The sequence below is a fragment of the Panthera tigris genome, chromosome C1, assembly GCF_018350195.1.
Source record: "Panthera tigris isolate Pti1 chromosome C1, P.tigris_Pti1_mat1.1, whole genome shotgun sequence".
Lineage (NCBI taxonomy): Eukaryota > Metazoa > Chordata > Mammalia > Carnivora > Felidae > Panthera > Panthera tigris.
In genome coordinates, this window is record NC_056667.1 from 23,489,526 (window position 1) to 23,513,672 (window position 24,147).

Here is a 24,147-nt window from a genome sequence, read left to right on the forward strand (position 1 = left end):
AGAAAAGTCATCATTGGCCACAGAAAAGGTACTTCTAAATTTATCACAACAGTTTTGAAATTATACTCCCTTGGAGTATTCTCCCTATTGGTTCTCCCAACTGGACCAATTTTCCTGACACTAAAACAAAAGTAATGCCATATTTTCATATTTCATAAGGTTGAAAAAACTAATTTTTTAAATCTGAAAGTTTTCTGCTGTAATGTTAAAAAAGTTGGTACTCACTCCTACATGTCTGCTATGAGTATAAGAGAACTGCAAAATGATGGCACTTACAGAAAACCCAAGAAGCTGCAAACTGACTTGAAGGGCACATGGCAATGACTTTATACTACATTTCCTCATTCCACATGTACCATGTACCCGTAACAAGCCAGATGCTGGGGTAAAATGAGATAAGCGAATAGACACAGTTCCTGTCCTCAGGCAGCTTGGTCTAGCAAGGAATGGGGCTTGAGGAGTATCATTAAGGAGCACCTCTGTATGTACTAAGGCATGTACATATGGTATTTTTCTGTTGATAAACCATTTTTTTGTTTGATGAAATTAAGCACATCAATTTAAGGGATTGATCTTAATTAATCTTCTGCAAAGATTCCCAACTCTTCCAGATGCTTGGTCACTGTTAAGTTGAAGGATCACAGAACTAGAATACCTACATCAAGACAGCAAAGATAGCTACCATCTACCTTGAGGTACAATCTTATAAGCAAAGGGCTAAAGGACTCACTTAATCTCACAATACAACAAACGATGCCAGAATAAAAGAGTCAGATGTTTCTGGTATTTTCTCTCTTGTTTTTTCTCATGACTCTTCTGAAGTGATTTTTTCTACTTATTTCTGAAAAATGGGTATTCCCAACTAGCAGCTGAGAATCTAAATGCCGTATGATCCTAATGACGTACAGGTAGATTATCCAAGTGAGTTGCCACTTTAGGATCCCCATGTCCCCTCCTTCTTTTCACATGCTAGGATTCTATGAGTGGATCAAGAGGAAGGCCTCACACCTTTGGGAAAAGGAAAAGCTATCTCTCTCATTACTTCCATTAACCTGGTATGCCTAGATCTCTTGTCTGGCTAAATCAGCTCAAGATTTGCCTCCATGAGGAAGATACCCTCAAACTAGGACAACTCACTTCCCAAGTAGTAACATGATTCCTCCTGTACTACATGGACCTTGAATTCTATACCCAAGATCACTCAACATTTTCATGACACTATTTCAGCATGTTAGCCATGCAGTTTGTGATGTGACCAGCTCAGACTGATACCTTCTGTGGCACTGAAGGTTTTAAAAAAAGAATCACTATTTGGCAAAGAACAATTACTCCAGCTTCAAAAACTCTCTTACATATCAGTCGATCGAATCCTGCAGATGCTAAGGTGGATCCGTTGGGATGAAACTTGCAGCAGTACACTTCCCCTTCATGTCCTGAGAGAAGCATGATTGGAGCTTGAAGGGAGGAACACCTGGGAGGTCCCTAAACAAAAGACAGAAGTACAGGGTAGTCACTGCATACAGGCAAAGGAGGCTGCAAAAGACATGGGGAACAATAATCGAGTGTATTTCTTCTGATTTAGAGAACAGCAACTTTTCTCACGTGAACTTCTGCCTCCAATGCGACGCGGTCCTGCTGAAGTGTCCAGTGTCAACCTGTTATTCTAACTACTCCCTCATTCTGCTCCCGTCCCATAGCCAACTTTTAATCGCTCAAACATGTTAAAAACTCATTTCTGCTTCAGGATCTTTATCCTTGTTGTTGTCCCTGATCAGATCTTCTTCCCTTAGATCTTCCTGTGTTTAGCTCCTTTCAAATGTTTCCACTTCAGAAAGTGTTTCTTTGATCACTCAAACTCAAGCAGCACCACACCTCCCCTCTGCATTCGATTAGTCCTACTGTATTTCCCCATAGCACTTATCACTACCTGCAATTACCTTCCTTATTTTATCTTATTTTTAACGTATCTTGTCCTTTTTCCCCACTACAAAAGGTTTGTGAGTGCAGGGACCCTGCTTGCGTCATCCAACACTGTTTTCCCAATCTCTAGCTCATTTAATGAATGAATGAGTGAACTGACCTTCCCAACAACTCCGCAGGGTACAGATTACTGGGGAGAGTAGTTTTGATTATGGTCTCGACACTAAGCCTAGGCTTGGACAAGTCACTAAAACCTCATACTCTTGTCAGAGAGAAAAACTAGTACACTATCAGTAATCCCAAACCTCTTCAGTCATTTCCAGTTTACGCATTTATTAAAAAAATATATATTATGTGCCAGACACTCTCTAGGCACTGGGAAAACAGTACTGAACAAAATAAAAACAAACAATGGAGTTTGTGTTCTAGAGGGGAGGAGGAAGAGGAGGGAGGAAGAGAGAAAACAAATAAAACAGATGGCAGGTGGTAGGTACTATGGAGGAAAAAAAGCAACGTGGGTTAATGCATATGGTGAATTGCAACTTAAAACAGGGTCGTCAGGAAAGCCCTCACTGACAAAGTGTATCTGAACAAAGATTTGGAAGAGCTGAGTGTGTAAACCATGTGGGTATTTGAAGAAGAGCACTCCAGTAGAGTGTAGCATATGAAAAGGCTTTGGGGCAAGAACATGGAAGCCAGTGTGACTGGAGCAGGGTGAGCAACGGAAAATTGGCACATCTGAGCGGTAAAGGGAAAGAGGGCAAAAGGCTGTAAGGGTTTGGGTTTAACTTTGGGGGAAGTGGAAAGCCACCGAAAGTCTGCAGCAGAGGGTAACGTGATCTAACGTTTAGCAGGATTCCTCTGGCTGCTGGACTGAGAACAGATTGAACAGACAAGAGCAGAAAACAAGAATACCAGTTAGAACCTCACTGCAATTGTCAGATGAGATGATCATGGCTTAGACCAGGAGCTAGTGATGGAGTTGGTAGAAGTGGTAGCAATTTGGGATATATTTTGAGGAGGGTGCCAGCACGATTTGTTCATGGACTGGCAGAGAGGTTGAGAGAGGAGACACACACGTTATTTCTTGATCTGAGCCTAATAGTCCAGGAGGAGAGGTGTGATCATTACCTCTATCTCACAAGAAATGCAGTTAGGAGCATGGATTCTGGGCTTAAAATCTGTTTCTATCATTTACCAGATAAGAGTTTACAAAACAGGATACTAACAGTTCCTACCTCTTTAGCTATTACCAAGATTAACAGAGTTTTCATGTACAAAGTACTTAATACAAGGACTCGATGAATGTTAGCTATTGTTCGGTTGTTGTTAGTAACAGTACTAGCGCTGAGAGATAAAGAGGAAAGCAACTTGCCCGAAGTCCCAAAGCGAGTCGGTGTCACTCATTTCCTTTCTCCCCTCATTCACTCATTCATTCATCCATCCATTCTACAAACTTTTCTGAATGTTGACTCTATGTCGGATCCCTGGGGGATTAAGTATGAGAAAGCCCTGGTCCTGGTTTTGAGTTCAAGGTCCTTAAACTCTAATTCTAACGCCACGCCACAGGGTGGTCGAGACGCTGAAAACAGGAGTCCAATGGGCTAACGAACGCAGCATCCGCGGGGGGGTGTGGGGCGGGGGGGTGTCGACGGCTTTTACGGTGTTTTCTGCTTTAACTGCAGGTAGCGATTCTCGTTCCGCCCCCGCAGTGCGGGATCTCCCGGTGCAGGGCTCTCGGAGATGAAGGATGAGCTGAGGGCCGAAGGCCGCCTCCTACTTCACTTACCGCTTGCAGCAAAGCTCCCGGCGCCGTCTGCTGCTGCCCGGCTCCGGGGCCCGACCCCGCCGCTCCCAACAGCAACTCATGCCGCTGCCGTTTGACTGGTACCAGCGGCAACTCTGGGCCCTTGCGCTTCTGCTGTTCTATCATGGCGGCAACCGCTCTTCTCAGCGCCGCCACTGACCGCGCCGACAGGCTCAGGCACCGCGCGATTGGTTCCGACTTAGTTCTTCCCCCAGAACTTCCGGCTTGGAGAAACCAATCGGCTTCCAGTAATCTCCTCTGCACCGCCCCCTGAACGCTCTTCTTTTATTGGTCAGCTCTTCCTGGCGTCACGAGAGTACGATGCCAGGATTGGTGGGTAGAGCTGGAGTCCCACCTAGGCGCGCTGTGTCTTGTGGGTGGAAGCGCTGTCTGGGTTTTGGCGTTTCGCGCAGTGCTGCGGCGGGGAGACCCGGAGCTGACACCGAGTAAGTGGAAGGAAGGTCGGGGGTGGGTGGCTGCGGCATTTGGAGGCGGCGCCTCGGTTGTGTGGCCTGAGCCTGGCCCTTGTCAGCTGAAGGTTTGCAGGAGGCATAGGCGGGCCCGGAGTTCGCCGCGCCGGTAGGTAGCAGCGTGGGTTCCGCTTCTAGGCTGGGGCAGAGCGTTGGGGTCTTTGCGGCCGCCTGGGGCTCTCGACGGCTGACTTGTTTGTCCAGCGCCTGCAGTGTAGAACCCTGTGCCGGACGCTCCCAGGGAGGAAAGGCCTGTCTCCCAGCTCCACCAAGTTCCTCTATGGCTGAGGAGGCCGGCTTGTTTCTACCACTGATGGTGCAGCCTTGTACTAGGGCCTGCTTTGTGCCTCAGAGAAACAGAGATGAGGGAAATGTCCGACGCCTGCTTCTCCTGAGTACGGTCTTGTTGAGAGCTTTGGATTCATACGTGGGAACCAGGTCTCCTCCTTAATCGTCCAACTGATACTTATTGTGCAGAGCCTCGGGATACATTGTGAACCAAACATGGTCCCTGACCTCAGGGGCTTGAGTCTGGTGGTGCAAACATGTAAAACAATGATCGCACTAAGAACTGTAAAATAGTGCTGCCTAAGAGAGGGGCCTGATGTTATGCGTGCCTAAAATAAGCAGAAAGGCATCTGTGAACAAAAGGTGCCTGAACTGGTAACCTAAAGGGAGAATTCTAATTACTTAGGTCAAGAGAGGAAGGCAGAATATTCCATCTAGAACAGCATGTGCAGGGGCCCTGTGGCAAATGACTAAAAGGCAAAAAGAGGCCACTGTGGCCAATACAGAGGAGATGAAGGAGAGTCTGGTACAGGATGCAGCCGGAGGGGCGTAGAGGTGCAGAAATCTTACTGTGAGAATGATGGGAAGCCACTGGATGTTTTTTCTGGGGGAGGGGGGAGGTGGTCTGGTGGGAGAGTGGCTTGATCCCTCAGGCTCAGTAGCATGAACAGATAGGAGGAGAGATAGGTACAGATAGACTACTTGGGTGAGAGCTATTAGCAATGAAGACTGAGGTATTTGTACAACTGCAGGAACTGGACAGTTTTCTAGAGATATATAGGAGGTAAAATTAGTAGGATTTAACGATGGATGGGATTTAGGGAGTGAAAGGAGAGAAATCAAACTGTAGATCCTAGGTTTCTGGCTTATGCAACAGGGTAGTTCTTTTTTTGGAAGAAGAAGAGGGAGGTGGTATGATATCCAGGAGGCAGTTTGAAATATGGCTTTGGAACTCAGAAGCGAGTTTTCGGGAAACATTTACTTGGGAATAATTGCATATAGGTGACAATATGAGCCATAAGTGTGGGTAAGAGAACCTTGAGTGGTCCCAACTTGTAATGGCCAAGAATGAAAGCATGAGTCCACAAGAGAAACACAAGAGCTATAGAGAAGGACCAGAGGAATGTTGCCTCAGCAGCAGGAAATGGTCTGTGTAGTGGTGCCTGGCTGGTCCAGTCGGTAGAGTGTGCCAACTGTTGATCTTGAGGTTGCGAGTTTGAGCCCCATACTCGGTGTAGAGATTGCATAAAAATAAAATCTTTAAAAAAAAAAAAAAGATTCTGTGTTAGAAAAAGTTTCTGTGTTAGAAAATCCTGGGATTTGGGGCGCCTGGGTGGCTCAGTTGGTTAAGCGGCTGACTTCGGCTCAGGTCATGATCTCGCGGTCCGTGAGTTCGAGCCCCGCATCAGGCTCTGTGCTGACAGCTCAGAGCCTGGAGCCTGTTTCAGATTCTGTGTCTCCCTCTCTCTGACCCTCCCCCGTTCATGCTCTGTCTCTCTCTGTCTCAAAAATAAATAAAAAACGTTAAATTTTTTTTTTAGGAAATCCTGGAATTTAAATAACATGAGAATTGAAACATGTCTGTTGGCTTTATCATCATGGAGCTTATGGTGTCCTTCGTGAGAGTTGGTGTGATGAGACCAGAAGCCAGATATGAGGCAGAGATTCAGGAAAGGAAATGGAGGCAGTGAATCTACAGAGTATTTTTCATACATAAGATTGTAAAGGAGAGGAGAGGATGTGGAAGCTGAAAGAGATGAGGGGTCACCAAGGATCCAACTGAGAGGGCGAAGGAGAAAGTGAGAGAGAGAAATTGGGTCATTGATCGTGTTGTGAAAACGTGGGAATGGATGGGATCCAAAGTACAGTTAGAGCAACCTTAGGAAGATGGACAGTTTCTCCAGTGAATAGAAAGGAAGAAGGAAATGAAGGCAGTAGGAACAGTCTGTTTGTATATTTGGTACTGATAAAATGAATTCCTTTCTCATGGCTTTTATTTTCTCTGTAAAGTAGGTGATGTGATCATATGCTTAGAGTGAGAGGAGATCAGAGATTTGAGAAGATTGCAGAAGGTGTGAAAGACGTTGTAGGTTGTGGGAGAATTGTGTGACCAGAGGAATGTAGAATTGTCTTGCAGATTTAAGGTTGGAGATCATAATTTTTTTCTAGCAACATCAGGCTATTCTGTGCCGGCATGCAGAAAACATACCAAGGTATGGTGGTGAGGACTGTGGGTTTGACTTGCTCAGCGCACGTTTCTACCTCTACCTCTTACAAGGCAGCGCACATTGCCTTCTCTTACTGAAAATTCTGAGATGCCAAAAACGATTTCGTAGACTCCTTTGCACCTAAGGTGAGAATTGAATTTGGAACTGAGTTAGATGTGGAGACAAAGAGGGTGAGAGCCATCCAATTCTGCTGGCAAATTTCGTAGCAGGGCTGATGTCTCTTTAGTCACCAACTTTCTGGTTTAGTGACTTTCTGCAGTGATAGCCATAACTTTCTTGATCATGGCGAAGACTTATTTTGTGGGTTAGGACTTGTTCCTGTAAGTTCTAACAGAGCCTGCTCCCATAGCCCTTCAAGTAATTTTGTAAGCCGCATGATCCCTGGCGATAACTCCCTTTTGGCTTATCTTAGCTAGCATGGGTTCTATTGTCTGCAACCATACTTCACTCATGCCAGACAGGTGAGCTGTAAAGACAAGGGCTGTAAAGCTGTAAAGACAAGGGTCTTTACAAGCTGTAAAGACAAGGGTTAAAGGGCGGTCAGGGTATTATTAAAATGATGGGCTATGGAGTCCAAGCTGGAGAGGGCTAACAGGTTGGAAGAAAGTAGAGGTCAATAGATTAGGGTTCTAATGAGGTCAAAGAACAGTGTTCTCTGCTATAGGACTTCCATTTATCCTTAAAGTCCTCTTCAGTTGTCACCTCTTAAACTTCCCTGTGTCCTCCAAACCCTTGGTCTCTTTCTTGTTTTCTCAGCACTTTGAACCTAGCCACTATTTTAGCACTGATCACATTGCATTGCAAATGGTTACCATTATCCTACCAGACTAGGAAGTCTGTGAGGACAGGGACTGTGTTGAAAGGGGTAGTAACAGTGGCCTGGGCATATGACCCTTGGAATGGCCTAGTATTTGTCTCTTTCTAGCCATGCATTTTGGGCAACTTACTTCATTTCTGTACACAGGAATACCTACTTTGTAGAGTTGTTTTAAGGCCTGAAGGGAGGTTTATGAAGTGCTTACCACAGAGCCTGGCATAAACATCGGTAAATGTGCTGAACTGATGAGTTAACAGTTTGAAGTAGGATTAAACGAAGTACTTCAGTATTTCAGTAGACAGTTCTAAATTTCAGTGTGCTAGACGCTGCAGATTTGGGGGGGGGGCGGGGATGGATATGATACTGTGTAAGACAAGGGCATGCACAGAAGAATTTCACAATCTAGAAAGGGAAGAAAAAATGTCCATATGATTTGAATCCCATCGTCATCATTCATAGCTTTGTAATCTTGAGTAAGTTACTTAGCTTCTCTCATGTCTTAGTTTTTTCATCTATAATGTGGCAATGATAATTGCCTATCTTGTCGAGTGGTCCGAAAGAGAATCAAATTACTTAAGACAAGTAAAGCTCTTAGGTTAACGTACAGCAAATAAATACTCAAACACTAGCTGTTGTTATCAGACGACTTGGAGAGGACCTCCAAGATTATCGACTAAGAACAGTGTGGGGTAGAGCGTAAGTACTGGTCATGGGGTTTCGTGCCAATGGCTAGCTGTAAGCAGCCTCTGTCAAGTCACTTGACCTCTGTTAGCCCTATTTTCAGTTAAGTAAAAGTAATGAGGTGAATGATTCCTTTTCATCTTTCACATTTTATGAGTCTGTTTTTTGTGTTTTTCTTTGCACTTTACTATTCTCTTTCCTGCTTTTGGATATTTTCTCAATCAATCCATGACTGAAGTTCAAAAAGGAAAAAGCATCTGTCTCAGATAGTCATTCTATCAAGTTGGCGGGAAGGAGGAAGTTTGGCTACCATTGTGGCATTTGAAAATCTCCCCCCTTCTAATCTAGCCAACATATTTGGTGGAAGTTATTTCCTCTACATTCTTTAGACCAGAATGCTTTCTCCCTTCTTTCTTTCCCTGTTTGTTTGGCGTATAGTGAGGCCATTCACTCATTCAAAAACAAACAAACAAACAAAAAACCCACAAAATTTTGAGTACCTACTGCATTCCAGATATGAGGAACAGAAGACCAAATAAGAAATGATCCTTGGTTACATGTTTAGATGAATTAATCCAGACCCAGCTCATCATAGCCTCATCCATGAATAATGCCCTTCTGACGATGACTCCTCCTTGGAATCTCTAATGTTGGGACTTAGTTCATGTTAGAAATTCTCACAAGATTTAGATGTGCACTGTGAATTCTTTTGAGGCAATGGAGAATAGTGGTTGAGAATGCAGGCTCTGGAGTCATTCTGTCTTTGCTCATATCCCAGTATTTTTACTTATCAACTGATTCTCCTCTCAATTCATATGCACAGGTTAAAGATAAATTAAAATCCCTTTAACTCTTAGGGTTCTATCTAGTTATTATTGTTCTGTTATGACCACAACAAATCTAAATTCAAACAAACTTAACTACAACAACAAAAATCTTGGCCAGATCAGTAAGGTGACACATGAAATGAAGTTCCAAAGATGCCTTAAAATATCTTCCAATTTGGGGCGCCTGGGTGGCTCAGTCGGTTGAACATCTGACTCTTGGTTTCCTTTCAGGTCATGATCTCGCAGTTCATGGGTTTGAGCCTTGCATCGGGGAGTGGGGGTGGGTGGGGGGGTGGGTTCTGAGCTGACAGTGTGTGGCTTGCTTGGGATTTTCTCTCTCCCTCACTCTCTGGCCCTCCCCTGCTCATGTTGCTTTTTCTCAAAAAAACAAAAAACAGTATCTTACCAATTTAATATTGTTCTATGAGCTTCACGTTGCTTGAGAGAAGGGAGAGCAGGATGTTTTTCTTTTTTAATTGCATGCACATTTAAAAAAAAAAAGTTTGAAATAGTTACAAAACTGGAGGTACAGTACAAATAACATTTTTTTATGAATCATTTGAGAGCTAAGTTGCTGACCTGATGTCCCATCATCCCTGAATACTTTAGTTTTCCTACAAACAAGGACATTCTCCTGTATAACCACACTGTAACCACTATAATCAGAAAGTTAACATTGCATTACTTCTTCTAGTCTTTTTTTAAAAATTTTTTTGAATGTTTATTTAGTTTTGAGACAGAGGGAGAGAGAGCATGAGTGGGGGAGGGGCAGAGAGAGAGGGAGACGCAGAATCTGAAACAGGCTCCAGGCTCTGAGCTGTCAGCACAGAGCCCGATGCGGGGCTCGAACCCACGAACCGTGAGATCATGACCCGAGCCGAAGTCGGACGCTTAACCGACTGAGCCACCCAGGCGCCCCTACTTCTTCTAGTCTTTAGGCCCTGTCATCATTCTGGACAGCCCAATATGTGGACGCCATCATTACCCTGCTCCTTTTCACACTGGGTTGATCTTCTTTGCAAATTTCCTCCTCACCCAATATAGGTTCTGACCTCACTCTGGGCCATCGTTCCCCTGCCACACCTCCCGTCCCCACACTCTCCTTGCTCTGTCCCTTGCTTTGGGAAGTGGGTGGCTAGTAACTGGGTCCCTGTTGCCTCTCTACACATTACAATGTTTAAAAAACGTTCACTTAAAATGAAGCACTTAAAGAAGATACTCTGTTTCTAGAATTATTGCAAAGCAACTCTAAATGGTATACCTCGATCTTTGTCAATTTACTTGCTCTTTTAAGTCTACAGACGTGGTCCTATTTGACTGGACTGACTATATCTGTGTTTCATAAACTTTCTTAAAACAGCAGGACTCTTTTTTTCAAATGACATCTTATTTAGAAGCTTAATAGGTAAATCGGATCCAAGCAGAATACACTCCTGTACCCTTCACTCCTCCTTGCTCCCATGGTCCAACCCAAGGCGGGGAGGGCAAGTGGGAATTGGCAATAAACAGTCTCTTACTAATTACTGAAGAGAGACTACTGGCTCCCAACTGCTCTGGGCAGGACCTCCAGAAGTTGGTTTCTTTGGGGATGTGTTCCCCCTTCCTTTGAGGACTCTCCTCTGGTTGGTTGGCCTCCAGCCCTACTTCTTTGGCTTTCTTGAACCCTGTGGTCCCTAGATATTTCAGAGTTGACTGTTTACAAATAAACTCAGGTTGAGGAGTTTCTGAACAACCACCATAAAACTCTAGGTTTTTATAGGACATAATTTGAAAGAAAACATCAAGGTCCATTTTTAAAAATGGCAACCTGCTACTTTCCTGAAATTGTAAACCTGTTACTGTCATGTTTCCAGATTTCCCTCATTAATGCATGCCACTCTCCTTCTTGAAGAATCACATAGGGTTTCTCCTGTTCTGTGGCAGGAGCCAACAGGAGAGCTTTAAGTTATGTATTCCTACACTGACCACAGCAGAAATCTGTAAGAATCAACTTTAGATTTTTTTCTGTTTTTTTTTGTTTGTTTGTTTGTTTGTTTGTTTGTTTTGCTCTTTCCATGACCTTTGTGTAGAGAGGAACAGGCTATAGACTGAGATGTTTGAGCTCAATTTAGGTGTCCTAGCTGCTGATGCCTCTATGGACTCTATACCTCACTAGTGCTCCAGGAGCTGGAGGAATTAAAGTCTCTTGATGGAGCCACTGGCCTCAGGTCAGTAACCTCTGTTTTAGGATGTGAGATAAGAGGTGCTAGTCAGAGAGAGGGGAAGACTGGAGATGAGCCTGCAGAGCTAGGAAGTGACAGAGGCAGGAGCCAACCAGGCTGTGATACTTGGATTTAACCTGTTTACCAGCCATTTCTCAAGAACTGACAAATCTGCCCTCATTCCATGTGCTATCAGTAGAGTAACAGAAAACCACGTGTGGCTGACCTAAGCAGAAAAGGGCGAGTTTATCATAAGGATACAAAGTTGTCTTATGGAACTCAAGGACTAGGATGTAGGAACCTGGGGATGATACAAGAACCAGGGTTTGGAAAGCTGGTGGGATTTCTTTCAGTTCTGTTTTAAGTGAGGCAGTGCAGTTAATAGACGATGCTATAGATCAGGTAGAGTTTCCAAAACCAGGACCCAGAGCCATCATGTGAAAGTGAGGGGTTGTGCTGGGAATTGAGGAGAAAAGAAAGTATTTGGTTATGAAAGTCTAGGGAGGGGCGCCTGGGTGGCTCAGTCGGTTAAGCGGCCGACTTCGGCTCAGGTCATGATCTCGCAGTCCGTGAGTTCAAGCCCCGCGTCGCGCTCTGTGCTGACAGCTCAGAGCCTGGAGCCTGTTTCGGATTCTGTGATCCCTCTCTCTGACCCTCCCCTGTTCATGCTCTGTCTCTCTCTGTCTCAAAAATAAATAAACGTTAAAAAAAAAATTGTTTATAAAAAAAAAAAAAGAAAGTCTAGGGAAAATAGAGGTTCAAGTCTTACTGTTGGCAAATGTAAATGGGAAAAACCGAACTGAGGGCAGTACCATTAGATTGATCTTTGTGTAGCACTGATTTTATTTGGCAGAGTAAAGTGGCATGGTTAAAAGCCACTGGACTGCTAGTTTCCTCTCTGTTTAAAACCAGGAGACTGAGGTCCCTTCCAACTCCAAAGCTGTAAGACTTTCTTTCTTTTTTTTTTTTAATTTTTTAATTATTTTTTTAACGTGTATACATTTTTGAGAGACAGAAGACAGAGCACGAGAAGGGGAGGGGCAGAGAGACAGGGAGACACAGAATCCAAAGCAGGCTCCAGGCTGTGAGCTGTCAGCAGAGCCCGATGCGGGGCTCGAACTCACGAACTGTGAGATCATGACCTGAGCCAAAGTCAGATGCCTAACCGACTGATCCACCCAGACACACCCAAAGCTGTAAGACTTTCTACTCAGGCAGCATCAGCATCGTCTGGGAGCTTGTGGAAATGCACAGTCTCGGGCACCACCTCGGACTTACTGAATTGCAGTCTGCATTTTAACATGATTCACAAATAAGTAAAATTGGTGCGTACAAGTGTATATGTGTGTGTATAAATTACTGAAATATATCTTTAAATGATAATTAATGGTTAATAATTTCATGATTCCATTAAAAAACCTATATATGAAGACATTTTAAAGAATATAAACAGAATTGAATGATGAGTGATTTTTTTCTTTAGGACTGTACGTATTATCATCTGAACTTTTTTTTTTTTTTAATTTTTTAACGTTTTTTTAATTTATTTTTGAGACAGAGAGAGACAGAGCATGAACGGGGGAGGGGCAAAGAGAGAGGGAGACACAGAATCGGAAGCAGGCTCCAGGCTCCGAGCCATCAGCCCAGGGCCCGATGCGGGGCTCGATCTCACGGACCGCGAGATCGTGACCTGAGCTGAAGTCGGGCGCCTAACCGACTGAGCCACCCAGGCGCCCCTATCATCTGAACTTTTAAAATGAGCATGTGTGTTTTTAGTTTTATAAGGAAAAAAATAAGCTATTGTCTCTTTTGAAAGTCACTTCAGATTAACCCCTAGCGTGGTGTTTAAAAGCAGGCGGGGGTAGGGGGGGCACTGGCAGGTTTACTCGGTAGAGAATCCTACACTTGATCCTCGGGGTTGTGAGTTTGAGCCCCGTGTTTGGTGTAGACGTCACGTAAATAAATATAACTACCAGAACAAAACAAAACAAAACAAAACAGATGGGGACTCTGGTGTCAGCCAGAATTTGACTTCAGTATTTCCTAGCTTTTTGACGTCAAATAGGCCTAGTAATTTGACCTCTGGAAGCCTGGTTGTTTTTGTCATTTATATAAGAATACAACCTACATCTTGAGAGTTTTGAGGATTAAATGAGATACTGGATGTCCAGTGCTTAGCACAGTACCTGGATATAGTAAGTTCTTGATAACCGTTAGCTCTTATTGCTACTATCATTCCCTTTTTCAAGATTCAGTCTCTCACACGCACATCTCAAAAGCCTTCCCTTGACAAAAGAATAGTAATAATAGCAATTAGAAGACAAAAAAACAGACTGATGCCTTTGGGTAGGTATCAAATTGGAAAAAAAAAAAAAGAGAGAGAGAGAGAGAGGGAGCAAAGTTTCCACAACTTACCGTGATCACAGTGGGCAAGAGAGAGGTGGATGAAAGTACATGGTGTTAAATCTAATGCTGTTACTCTGTAGAGATTAGCTGTGGGTTATGTGCACATTTCTTCTTTAATGCAGATGCCTTTCATAGTGTTGTCTTATTTCTTTGTGATAGGACACTTGAATTAGCTTTACCAGAGGAGAAATGGAGGAGCCATAGAACATTAAGGATGAATTCAGGAAGACCCGAGACCATGGAGAACTTGCCTGCTCTCTACACTATTTTCCAAGGAGAGGTATACTCTTTTGGCTTGAACACCTACTCGTTATGTTAAGCATGGACTGAAGGTGAAAAGCTGCTGGGTCTGGAGCTCCTGTCCACTTGAGAATATGTTAAGCATTGCAGTTCCAACAGGAAGGACTAGAGGAGTATCTGGCTACCACTTGTACCTCCTCTAAGCTCCAGACTCCCTACTGCATACTTGACATCTTCATTTGGATACCTCACAGCATGTCTAATTTATGTTTTAAACTGAATTTTTTCTCTTCTTTCTCCCTTTATTATCTCTTTCTTTCTTTCTAGAAATGTTTTTTTTTTGTTTTAAGTAATCTCAACACCAGACGTGGGGCTCGGACTCAAGACCCTGAGGTCAAGAGTCAGATGCTTCACTGACTGAGCCTTCCAGGGGCCCCTTAATTTTTTCCCTTTTCTAGCCAAATCTGTTCTTCTGGTCTTTCTCATCTCAGCAGATGCAGCCACTAGCCTTCCAGGTACCCATGCTAAATGTCTGGGTCTTGCCCTTCATTTCTCCTCTTGATTTGATTTTGATTTTTCCTCTCCCTCCAGTCCGTCAGCAACTTGTGTCATTACTACCTCCCAAATGTATCTCTTATCTGTATACTTCTTTACCCCTATGGCACCTCATTAGTTCAAGCCCGCCATCTCTTGACCTGGCCTTACTGGGGCCTAAATATCTATTGTAGTTCCTCTCCAATCTGTTCTTTCCGTTGCAGCCAGAGTAACATCTAGAACAGATTGAACATGCTGCTTTCTCGCACTTCTAGGCTTCTCATTGTACTTGAATTCATCCAAACAATTTCATGATCCCTACATGACTTGGCCTCTGCTTACGTGGACAGTGTGGTTTTGTTTCATTCTACTTACACACCAGCCACACTGGCCTCCTTACAACTCTGAGTATTCTAAGCTTGCTTCCTTCTCAGGACTTTTGCATATGCTGTCTGTAACTACCCCACTCTCCCACCGACTTCTTTTCATGTTTTTGGTCTCAACCCTAGCGCCGTCTCCTCAGAGATCTTTGCCCCACCATAAATAAATAGGCTCACCCTGTATTTGCGTACTTGTGTAATGTCTGTCTTCCTCACAAGATACTCAGCTCCATGAGGACAGAGCCCTGAGTGTTTTGTTCGTGGTCGTGTATCTCAGTCCCAAGTAGGTGGGTAGAAAATAATAGGTGCTCATCACATCTTTGGTGACTGAATGAATGATCGGCCTTTGAGGAAGAAGGCGTTGTATTTGGAGACCAGACAAAACCTGGATTCCTGTCCTGGCGCTTTTACTTGAGACTGCCACTTACTCTCTTTGGGGCCTCAGTTTTCTCATTTGTTAAATGGAGATAATAACTCCTTCCAGAGGATTGCCCTGATGGTTCAATAAGCTGTCATCTGTAAAAACAATGCCTGAGATACAGTAGGAATTCATTAATGTTGTCTTGCTCTTCTCAAAGCAAAAGTAGAGCCAAAAAATTGTGTTTACTGCCTTATGAGTGCCCATGGTATTTTTACAGTATCATTCCTGTGGTATTCATACTTGCTTTATGGTTCACAAAAGTTTCATCTTCTAATAATGTAAAGCCTTTGAGGACAGACTTTGTGTCTGTCAGTCGGTTGTAGATAATCGTGGCTTTTGACTCCTGTTAAGTCAGTCCCGACTTGTAATATGAAGTCAAGATACAAAGGTTAATAACATTCTAGCATATAGGAAACTTCTGCTCTTCAGAGCCTTTATATTTTTCTTTAAGGCCCGAGGTATCTCCAAAGATCAGTGAGGTAGGTACAAGGGCTCAGGAAAAGGAAGTAGTAACACTAGAGATGAAATTGATTTTTCTGGCGACGAAGCCTTCATTTGTCACATGTTGCACAAAAGACAGAAGAGTGCTGTTCCCTTTCACAAACTGACTCAGATTTTTAAAGTGGCTGCTGACTGACAGCTTCTTAAATGACGTGGGACTTGAGTTAGTGTAGGGTTTATATATTTTACTATTAAGGATGGATGGGCTAGGAGAATATTTGGAGAGAACTTAGTAGTTCTAGCTTAGTATTTCAGGAGCACATTTTGAAAAATGATGGTTTAGAAGTGAACAGAATTAGGGAGAGAGAAGTTGCTTGATAAATCAGAAAGAAGAAACTATTTTTCAGAATATTCATCTACAAACATTTTTATTTATTCTTATTTTTTTATTAGAGAGAGCACAAGTGAGCGGGGGGGGCAGAGAGAGAGAGAATATCTCAAGCAGGCTCCATGCTCAGCATAGAGCCCGTTAGAGCCCGTTGCAGGGCTCGATCCCATGACCCTGGGATTATAACCTGAGCTGAAACAGAGTTGCATGCTCAACCGACTGAGCTACCCAGGCGCCCCTTCATCCACAGACATTTAATGAGTGCCTGATATTTAAAAGAAGACCTGGTTACATTAAATTCTATTTATTTATGTATTTATATCTATTTTTGAGAGCAAGAGAGCACACGTGTGTACTCAGACAGGGGAGGGGCAAAGGTGGGGGGACAGAGGGTCTGCACTGACAGCAGCGAGCCCGATGTAGGACTTGAACTCACGAGACACAAGATCATGACCTAAGCTAAAGTCTGAGGCTCAACCAACTGAGCCACCCAGGCGCCCCAAGACCCTGTTACATTGAAATTCAAAAACTTTTAAGCTTAACATATGTCAGCACTTTGACACACTCTGTCATTGATTCTCTCCAACAAATTGTTAACTCTGTTTTATGGATAAGGAAACTTCTCTCAAAAGTTAAGTAATTGCCCAATGGTTAATAAATGGCAAAAACTGGGATTTTATTTTAAGTTTTTATTTATTTATTTATTTATTTATTTATTTATTTATTTATTTATTTATTTATTTAAAATGTTTATTCTTGGAGGAGGGAGGAGCAGAGAGAAGGGAGACACAGAATCCAGAGCAGGCTCCAGGATCCAAGCTGTCAGCACAGAGCCCGACGTGGGGCTTAAACCCACGAACCGTGAGATCATGACCTGAGCCGAAATCAGACACTTAACCGACTGAGCCACCCAGGCGCCCCTGAAGTTTTTTTTTTTTTTAATGTTTATTTATTTTTGAGAGAGAGAGCATGAGCAGGGGAGGGGCAGAGAAAGAGAAAAAAACAGAATCCAAAGCAGGCTCTAAGCTGTCAGCACAGAGCCCGATGTGGGGCTTGAACCCAGGAACCCGAGCCAAAGTCAGACACTGAACCAGCTGAGCCACCCAGGTGCCCCTAAAACTGGGATTTTAAATCAAGTCCTCTCTCCGAGTCTGCTTTCTGCTAACTGCACCTGGGGTTGTCCACCTGTGCATAAATGCATGGAGGAACCAAAAGAACCCTAAAAGAACTCTTCCAACTGAATTGAGGTAGAGGAGGAAGGTAGACGGTAAATCTGGTTGTTCCACAATCCTTTGTTTCTTTCTCAGGTATGGCCCCTATCGCAGTGTCTTGTGGGATTGTTACTCGTGTACGTATTTGTCTCCTCCACTAGATTGTGAGTTACTGGAGGGCAAGGGCTAGGGTTGTCTCATATATCTTGGTAACTACTTCAAATTCACTTAAAAATAGGCTGAGAATTTTTTTTAAAGTTTTAATCTCACAGTACCTGACGTGGTATCTCGCCTGTAGGTGCTCAGTAAATGTGTGAATACAATGGAACCCAAGCCTCTCGGGACCAATCATCCTTGAAGAAACTGCTGGTGCAGCCTGTAACCTAGCACTTCTTCTCTGAGCAGGCTCAGCAGGGCTGGGAAGCTTAGCAACCCAACAGCTGAGAAGCCAATATTCGTCCTTCTCCCACCCTCGGAGAGGCATCTTAGTGCCCACGTCAGTGCAGCCTGGTAGTGGGTACAAGCATAGCAGTGGGAGTTGGGATTTGGCTCAGCCCAGCCATAGCCAAAGAAATGCGGACGGGAAATTGGTGTTGGTGAGATGGAAATAGCATGGGACAAAGTAAAAAGGAAACTTCTGTTCTTGCTACTTTCTACCTTTGTGATTTCGGACGGGCAACTTAGGTCTCTGAGCCTCAAGCTTCTCATTCACATTATGGGGCTAACTAGTTCCAAGGCCAATGCAACCTCCAATCTGAAGATGGCAGATTCATTTGACCTGAGTCCTGACTTCAGCTGAGATAATTACTGAATTTTTCCCCCTGAGCTATTTGACTAATTATTCTTGGGACACCAGGCAGACTGTGTGATCATCTACAGCAGGTGCCATTCTGCTCATTGCAAGACTGACTGCACCCTAGCAGACACAGTGATGGAAACACCTGGCCCTGGAAATAGGCAAGAATGCCTTTGCCTGACTGAACACTTGGCTGCATCCATTCTGGAGCACATTAACTTTTCCTTTTGGGAGAAGCCAAATTAAGGTCTGTTAATGATCTTTTCTCAAAAGATCGTAATGTGACACTGGAGTTTCAGGATTGAAAAGTGAGATGGTCTTAATTTACAGCAGCAAAGCGAGTTGGGCTCCAACTTCCAGATGCTTCTTTTAAGTTTGTGAGATAACTATGCCCTTTAATAATGTTGTTATGCAGTATGAAGCACCTCAGCCATCTTTTTAGAACTGTGGAGCAAAAGCCTTTAGTTGGTCCAGAAAGAAGAGATCTGCTTTTATTGTAATTAAAAACTTACAGTCTTGTCTTTATCCATGTGGCTCCATTTTACGGAAAACAACTTGCTCTGTGAGCTTGGGTAAGCACTTTGTGTCTCTGGTCTTCACTTTCTTTATTTGAAACATGATAGGATTGTACCAGCTAATGTCTAAGGTCCCTCCTTCAGTTCCACTTTACTTTGATTTCAAGTACTAGCATCTGCCTGGTTGTACTGCTTCTTTGGGACTGTCTGGTCCCTACCCCAGTGTAGCACATTCATCAGTACAGAAGAGGATTTTAGAACTTCTGGTTCTTAACCCATTAATGCTGTATCTTGGAGAGTTAGTTCAAGTGTCCATTTATAAAATGAGGTGAATGTCCAACTCTTGATTTCAGGTCATGATCCCAGGGTCATGGGATTGAGCCCCCTGTGGGGTTCCACACTGAGCGTGGAGCCTGCTTGAGATATTCATATTCTCTCTCTCTCTCTCTCCCTCTCCCTCTCCCCCTCCCCCCTCCCTCTCTCCTTCCCCCCCTCTGCCCCACTTCCCTGCTATCTTTCTCTCTCTCCCAAATAAAATAAAATAAGATAAGATAAGATAGGATAGAATAGAATAAGATAGGATAGGATAGGATAGGATAGGATAGGATAGGATAGGATAGGATAGGATAAAATAAATGAGGCTAATGGAAGTCTTTTTCCATCCTAACATTGAAGTGAGTAATGGTATTTGGTGGAGTTAGGGGCACTGACTGGAGTAGACATCAAGGGATTTAGGTTCTGTGCCTTGTGTTTTGTTTCCACTAGTCACTAACCTTTTTGTGCATCGGTGTCTTGAACTATAAATTATTAAAAAGCTATAATTTATTGAATGTACATTAGGTGTCCAATACAGCTGCGAGGCACTTTATGTACTCATTTGTTATCTGCGGCAGGAAAGTGAATACATTTGGGAACTTAGGCCCCGAAAGGCAAGTGATGTTCAAGATCCCACAAGTCAGGAATGGCAGGGCTGAGATTGGAAGCCAATCGTTTGCTCCAAAGCCCATTCTCTTCCTACACCTGTGTTATTCTACCTCATCTGCAGCATGGAAACCTACCGTGTACGCTTCTGAAGATCATTCCCAGGAACAGATGAAATGTCAAATGTCACATTGCTTCTGTGTTAGAACTGTGTAATTAAAAGGAACCCGTGAGTAGCCCTAATGTAGTTAAGACTCACTGGGTTCAAATCCCAGCTGTGCTACCTCCCAGCTTTGAACACTGGGTGAGTCACTTAGTCTGTCCGTGCATAAGTTTTGTCATCTATCAAGTGAGAATGGTAAGAGCACCAATATCATAGGGTATCACGAGGATTATGTGAAGCACCTTGAACAGCTTTTTACATGTAGCGAGCATTCAGTGTAGATTAGCAAAGAGCAGGGCTGCAGGGTTTGTCCTGTTCCTGCCCCTTCTCTTAGTTACTGTGAGGCTGAAATAGAGAGTACCCAAGATGAAACAACTAATTGAAGTCACTGAAAAAATGAAGTTTATAAGATTGTATTGAATACCTGATAAATAATAATGAATTAGCTGATAAATATGGAGTGTAGTGACAACTTTAATCCCGGTCCACGGGTTGGAGTGTGGGCTAGAGGATGGATGAGAGGTAGAGATAGAGTTTGGGATAATGATTTATCCACAAAAGACTTGGAGACAACTCTTTTTCCCTCTGATTACATCTTTTTAGGTTCTGCCAGATGTGTGTATATTGGCTTTTTCTGTAATTGTCTTGATAAAACCCAAGGCTGGTTTGGAGTGAAATCGAGCAGGCTATATATAGTCTGGTTTGACTCGAAGTTTAGGAAAAAAGGATGTCCTCCATAATCCATCCCAAGTTATTTAAGTGTTAGGATTGGAGGCCTCAGTCCCAGCTAATGGAAAGTGTGACTAGATTTTTTGCTGTTTGTTCCTTTTCTTGAAATACTCCTTTGGGGATTTCAGTAGGTGTGGGACTTGGGCATCCCTAGATACTGTCATGCCATCTGACAACACTTCCATCTCACCAGCGTTCTTAACGTGTTCGCACATACCTGTCAGTCTGAATTTCATAAAGAACAGAAAGAATATTCGACAGAACGTAAGTTTAGGCAGCTTTGCAGCAGTCAGTGGCAAGTAGAAATTCAGGGAGACTAGGTTAAATGCCACAGAAGAGAGATTCTCATTTGTGTGACATTGATTCTTTTTTTGTTTTTTTGTGTTTTTTTTTTTTGTCTCTATAGGTTGCTATGGTGACAGACTATGGAGCCTTTATCAAAATCCCAGGCTGTCGGAAGCAAGGTGGGAGTTTATAACTTGAAATTCAGACCTCCCATTCCACTCTCTTCTGTCACACCTACCACATGCTGATTACAGACGCTCATTTTTCAAACAGTAGTTTTCTTTTTGTCTTTAGTGTAGAGATAGGAATATAGACAAGTGATGACAGTCCATGTTTTCGTAGGTCTTCATTCAGAAGTGCTCTCTGACTTGGTGGAGGGTGGGTATAGCTACTTGGGTTCACTTCCAGAACCAGCTCTTGCCTAAATTTCTCCTGTGACCCTAGGCAAGTCACTTGACCTCTTTGGTCTTACGATTTGGGGTAGGACAAGCTACTTACACTCTGAGGCTAACATTGTGAGTTTTCTAATATATGGCACATGGAATGAGAATAGTGCCATAACCAATACAAATTTGATGTATCTATCTATGTATCTATCTATATATATATAGAGAGAGAGAGAGAGAGGGAGAGAGTATATATATAGATACATATATATAGTATATATAGTATATATGTTACATAGATAAATATATATAGATACAGAGGTATAGATATATAGATATATATAGATATATCTATATATATCTATATATATCATGCTCTACGTTTTTAAAGTGATAGGTCTTTGTTGAACATTTTTTTGAGACTCCCCTTCACATCTATAATCTTACTCGTTTCTTAAAATAATTGTGTTAAGTAGGAAGGACAAGTTCCACAAACTGGTGGTCTGCTTAGAGTGATTTAGCTAGGTAGTGGCACAGCCGGGTCTGGAACCCGTACCTCCTGCTTCCTAGCCTAGTTGGCTTTCTACCATATCACAGTGCTAGTACATCCAAAAACTCAACTTGCTGGTTCCTCATGCTATAATAAATTAAGGATTTATCGAAGATTTTAATGTAAAAAATATAACTATAAGGATATTATTAGAAGAAAATATAGAATGATATTTGACCGGGCACCTGGGTGGCTCAGTTGGTTGAGCGTCTGATTTTGCAGTTCGTGGGTTTGGGCCCCACATCCGGCTCTCTGCTATTAGCACGGACCCCGCTTCAGACCCCTTCTCTCTCTGTCCCTCCCCCCACTCTTGTGTGCACCCTCTTTCTCAAAAATAAATAAACATTTATAAAGAAAAGAAAAGCAGAAATTAAAAACAAAGAATGATATTTGACTACATAAAAGTAAAAAACTTTCTCTCAAAAATCATAAGCAAAGTTAAGGTGGGAAAAAGGATTTGTAGCACACATGGCAAAAGACTAATAAAAAAAGGAGTAGGACAAGGGGCCAAGAATATGGAAAGAATTCACAGGAGAAAGAATAGCAACTAATCAATAAATGTCTTAAAAGATGCTCATTCTCAGGGTTGATTTAAAACTAACTTAGGGGCCTCCTGGGTGGCTCAGTTGAGTTGGTTAAGCGTCCAACTCTTGGTTTCAGCTCAGGTCATGATCTCACAGTTCATGATATCCAGCCCTGCATCAGGCTCTGTGCTGACAGCCTGGAGCCTGCCTGGGATTCTCTTTCTTCCTCCCTCTCTGCACCTCCCCTGCTCACAAGCATTCTCTCTCTCACTCAAAAATAAATAAACATTAAAAACAACAACAACAACAACAAAAAACTAACTTAAACTGTGGCACATCCACGCAATGGAACACCACTTGGCAGTAAAAAGGAACAAGAATGAAGTATCCGTGATGCAATCTGAATCAGTCTCTAGGAAATCATGTTGAGGGGGAAAAGCTAATCCCAAAAGGTTGCGTACCTTATGATTCCTTTTGTGAAACATTCTTTTTTCTTTCCTACAGTGTTATTGAGATGTAATTCACATACCATACATTTCACCCAAATGTACAGTTCAGTGGTTGTTTGAATATTTACAGTTTTGCAGCTACGATCTAATTTGAGAACATTTTCATCATGCCAGAAAGAAACTCTATACCTGTTAGCAGTCACTCCAGATTACGGTCCCACCTGCCCCAGCCTTAGGCAACCACTAGTCTACCTTCTTTCTTTATATGTTTGCCTAGTCTGGACATTTCTTATAAGTGGAGTCAGACAACACGTGGTCTTTTATGATTGGCTTCTTTCACTTCGCATTTTTTCAAGATTCCTCCATTCTGAAGCATCAGTACCTTAGTTGTTTTTATTGCCGTTCCAAAATGTGGGATGTAATTAATAACCAGTTCTTCAGCTATCTGATTGGTTGATTCTCTGATGCCAACTGGGTATCCTACAGTTCAATTCAGTTCTGACACTGACTACCCAGAGGTAGCGGCAAACTCAACAGTATTTAAGGGCTCGATCCCATAAGACTCCCCTCACTTCAGATGCCAGTTACAATTATTGAGTCCCCAGGTTACCCACACTTCTGTCAGACTTGGCTACATATTTGGATGTTCCCACACCACCTCCCCAGTTTCAGTAATTTGCCAGAACAACCCAGAGAACACCAGAAATGTTATACTTACTGTTACAGTTTATAATAAAGGATACAAATGAATAGCCAAATGAGGAAGTACATAGGGTGAGATCCAGAAGGGTCCCAAGTGCAAGAGCCCCTGTTTCGGTGGAGTTGAGGTGTATCACCCTCGGCACGTGGATGTATTTGCCAACCCAGAAGCTCTCTAGACCTTATTGTTGAGGGTTTTTTGTAGAGGCTCCAATACATAAGCATAATTGATTAAATTATTGGCTTAACTCCATCTCCAGCCCCTCTCTCCTTCCTGGAAGGTAGAGGGTAGGGCTGAAAGTTCCAGCCCTCTCATCACAGGATTGGTTCTGGTGGTTATCAGTCCCCATCTTGAAGCTTTCTAGGGGCCCACTAATAGTCTCCGTATAGCATAAACTTGGGTAATGCTGAAAGGGGCCTACGAATATAACAAGATGCTCCTATCACTCAGGAAATTCCAAGAGCTTATGAGTTCTGTGCCGGGAACCAGAGATAAAGACCAAATGTATATTTCCTATTACACTATAGTATCAGTTCTCAAAATCCTGGCTGCAATAGTGTACTGTAGTTTTGCAGAATGTTGCCACTGGAGGAAACTGGGTAAAGGGTACCCAGGATTTTTCTATATTCTCTTCTGACTACATGTGAATCTAAAATTCTCCAGATAATTAAATTAAATTATTTATTAACGTTTATTCATTTTTGAGAGACAGAGCATGAGTGGGGGAGGAGCAGAGAGAGAGAGAGGGAGACACAGAATTTGAAGCAGGCTCCAGGCTCTGGGCTGTCAGCACAGAGCCCCATGCAGGGCTCGAACCCACGGACCATGAGATTATGACCTGAGCCGAAGTCAGACGCTTCTGAGCCACC

The 24,147-nt window shown here is 43.1% G+C and overlaps 2 protein-coding genes across 4 annotated transcripts in view; one reads left to right on the plus strand and one right to left on the minus strand.

Annotated features, from left to right (window-relative positions):
- The window catches only part of SNRNP40 (small nuclear ribonucleoprotein U5 subunit 40), a 33,353-nt gene extending 29,441 nt beyond the window's left edge, over nucleotides 1–3,912 (minus strand). Inside the window, exons 1-2 of the mRNA XM_007092507.3 lie at nucleotides 3,710–3,912; nucleotides 1,353–1,482 (exon numbers count right to left, since the gene is read on the minus strand). Of these exons, the coding sequence (XP_007092569.3) occupies nucleotides 1,353–1,482; nucleotides 3,710–3,853 (274 nt within the window). The 5' untranslated portion in view covers nucleotides 3,854–3,912. The remainder of the gene's footprint in view (nucleotides 1–1,352; nucleotides 1,483–3,709) is intronic.
- Nucleotides 3,913–4,077: 165 nt separating this feature from the next.
- Nucleotides 4,078–24,147, plus strand: part of ZCCHC17 (zinc finger CCHC-type containing 17) — a 61,200-nt gene continuing 41,130 nt past the window's right edge. Inside the window, exons 1-3 of one of the 3 annotated variants that reach the window (XM_015542207.2) lie at nucleotides 4,078–4,173; nucleotides 13,805–13,925; nucleotides 20,791–20,848. In XM_015542207.2, coding sequence (XP_015397693.2) covers nucleotides 13,860–13,925; nucleotides 20,791–20,848 — 124 coding nt within the window. In that variant the 5' untranslated portion in view covers nucleotides 4,078–4,173; nucleotides 13,805–13,859. Of the gene's footprint in view, nucleotides 4,174–4,196; nucleotides 4,307–13,804; nucleotides 13,926–20,790; nucleotides 20,849–24,147 lie in introns of those variants that run through there. The other 2 variants (XM_015542208.2, XM_015542209.2) reach the window with 2 other exon arrangements.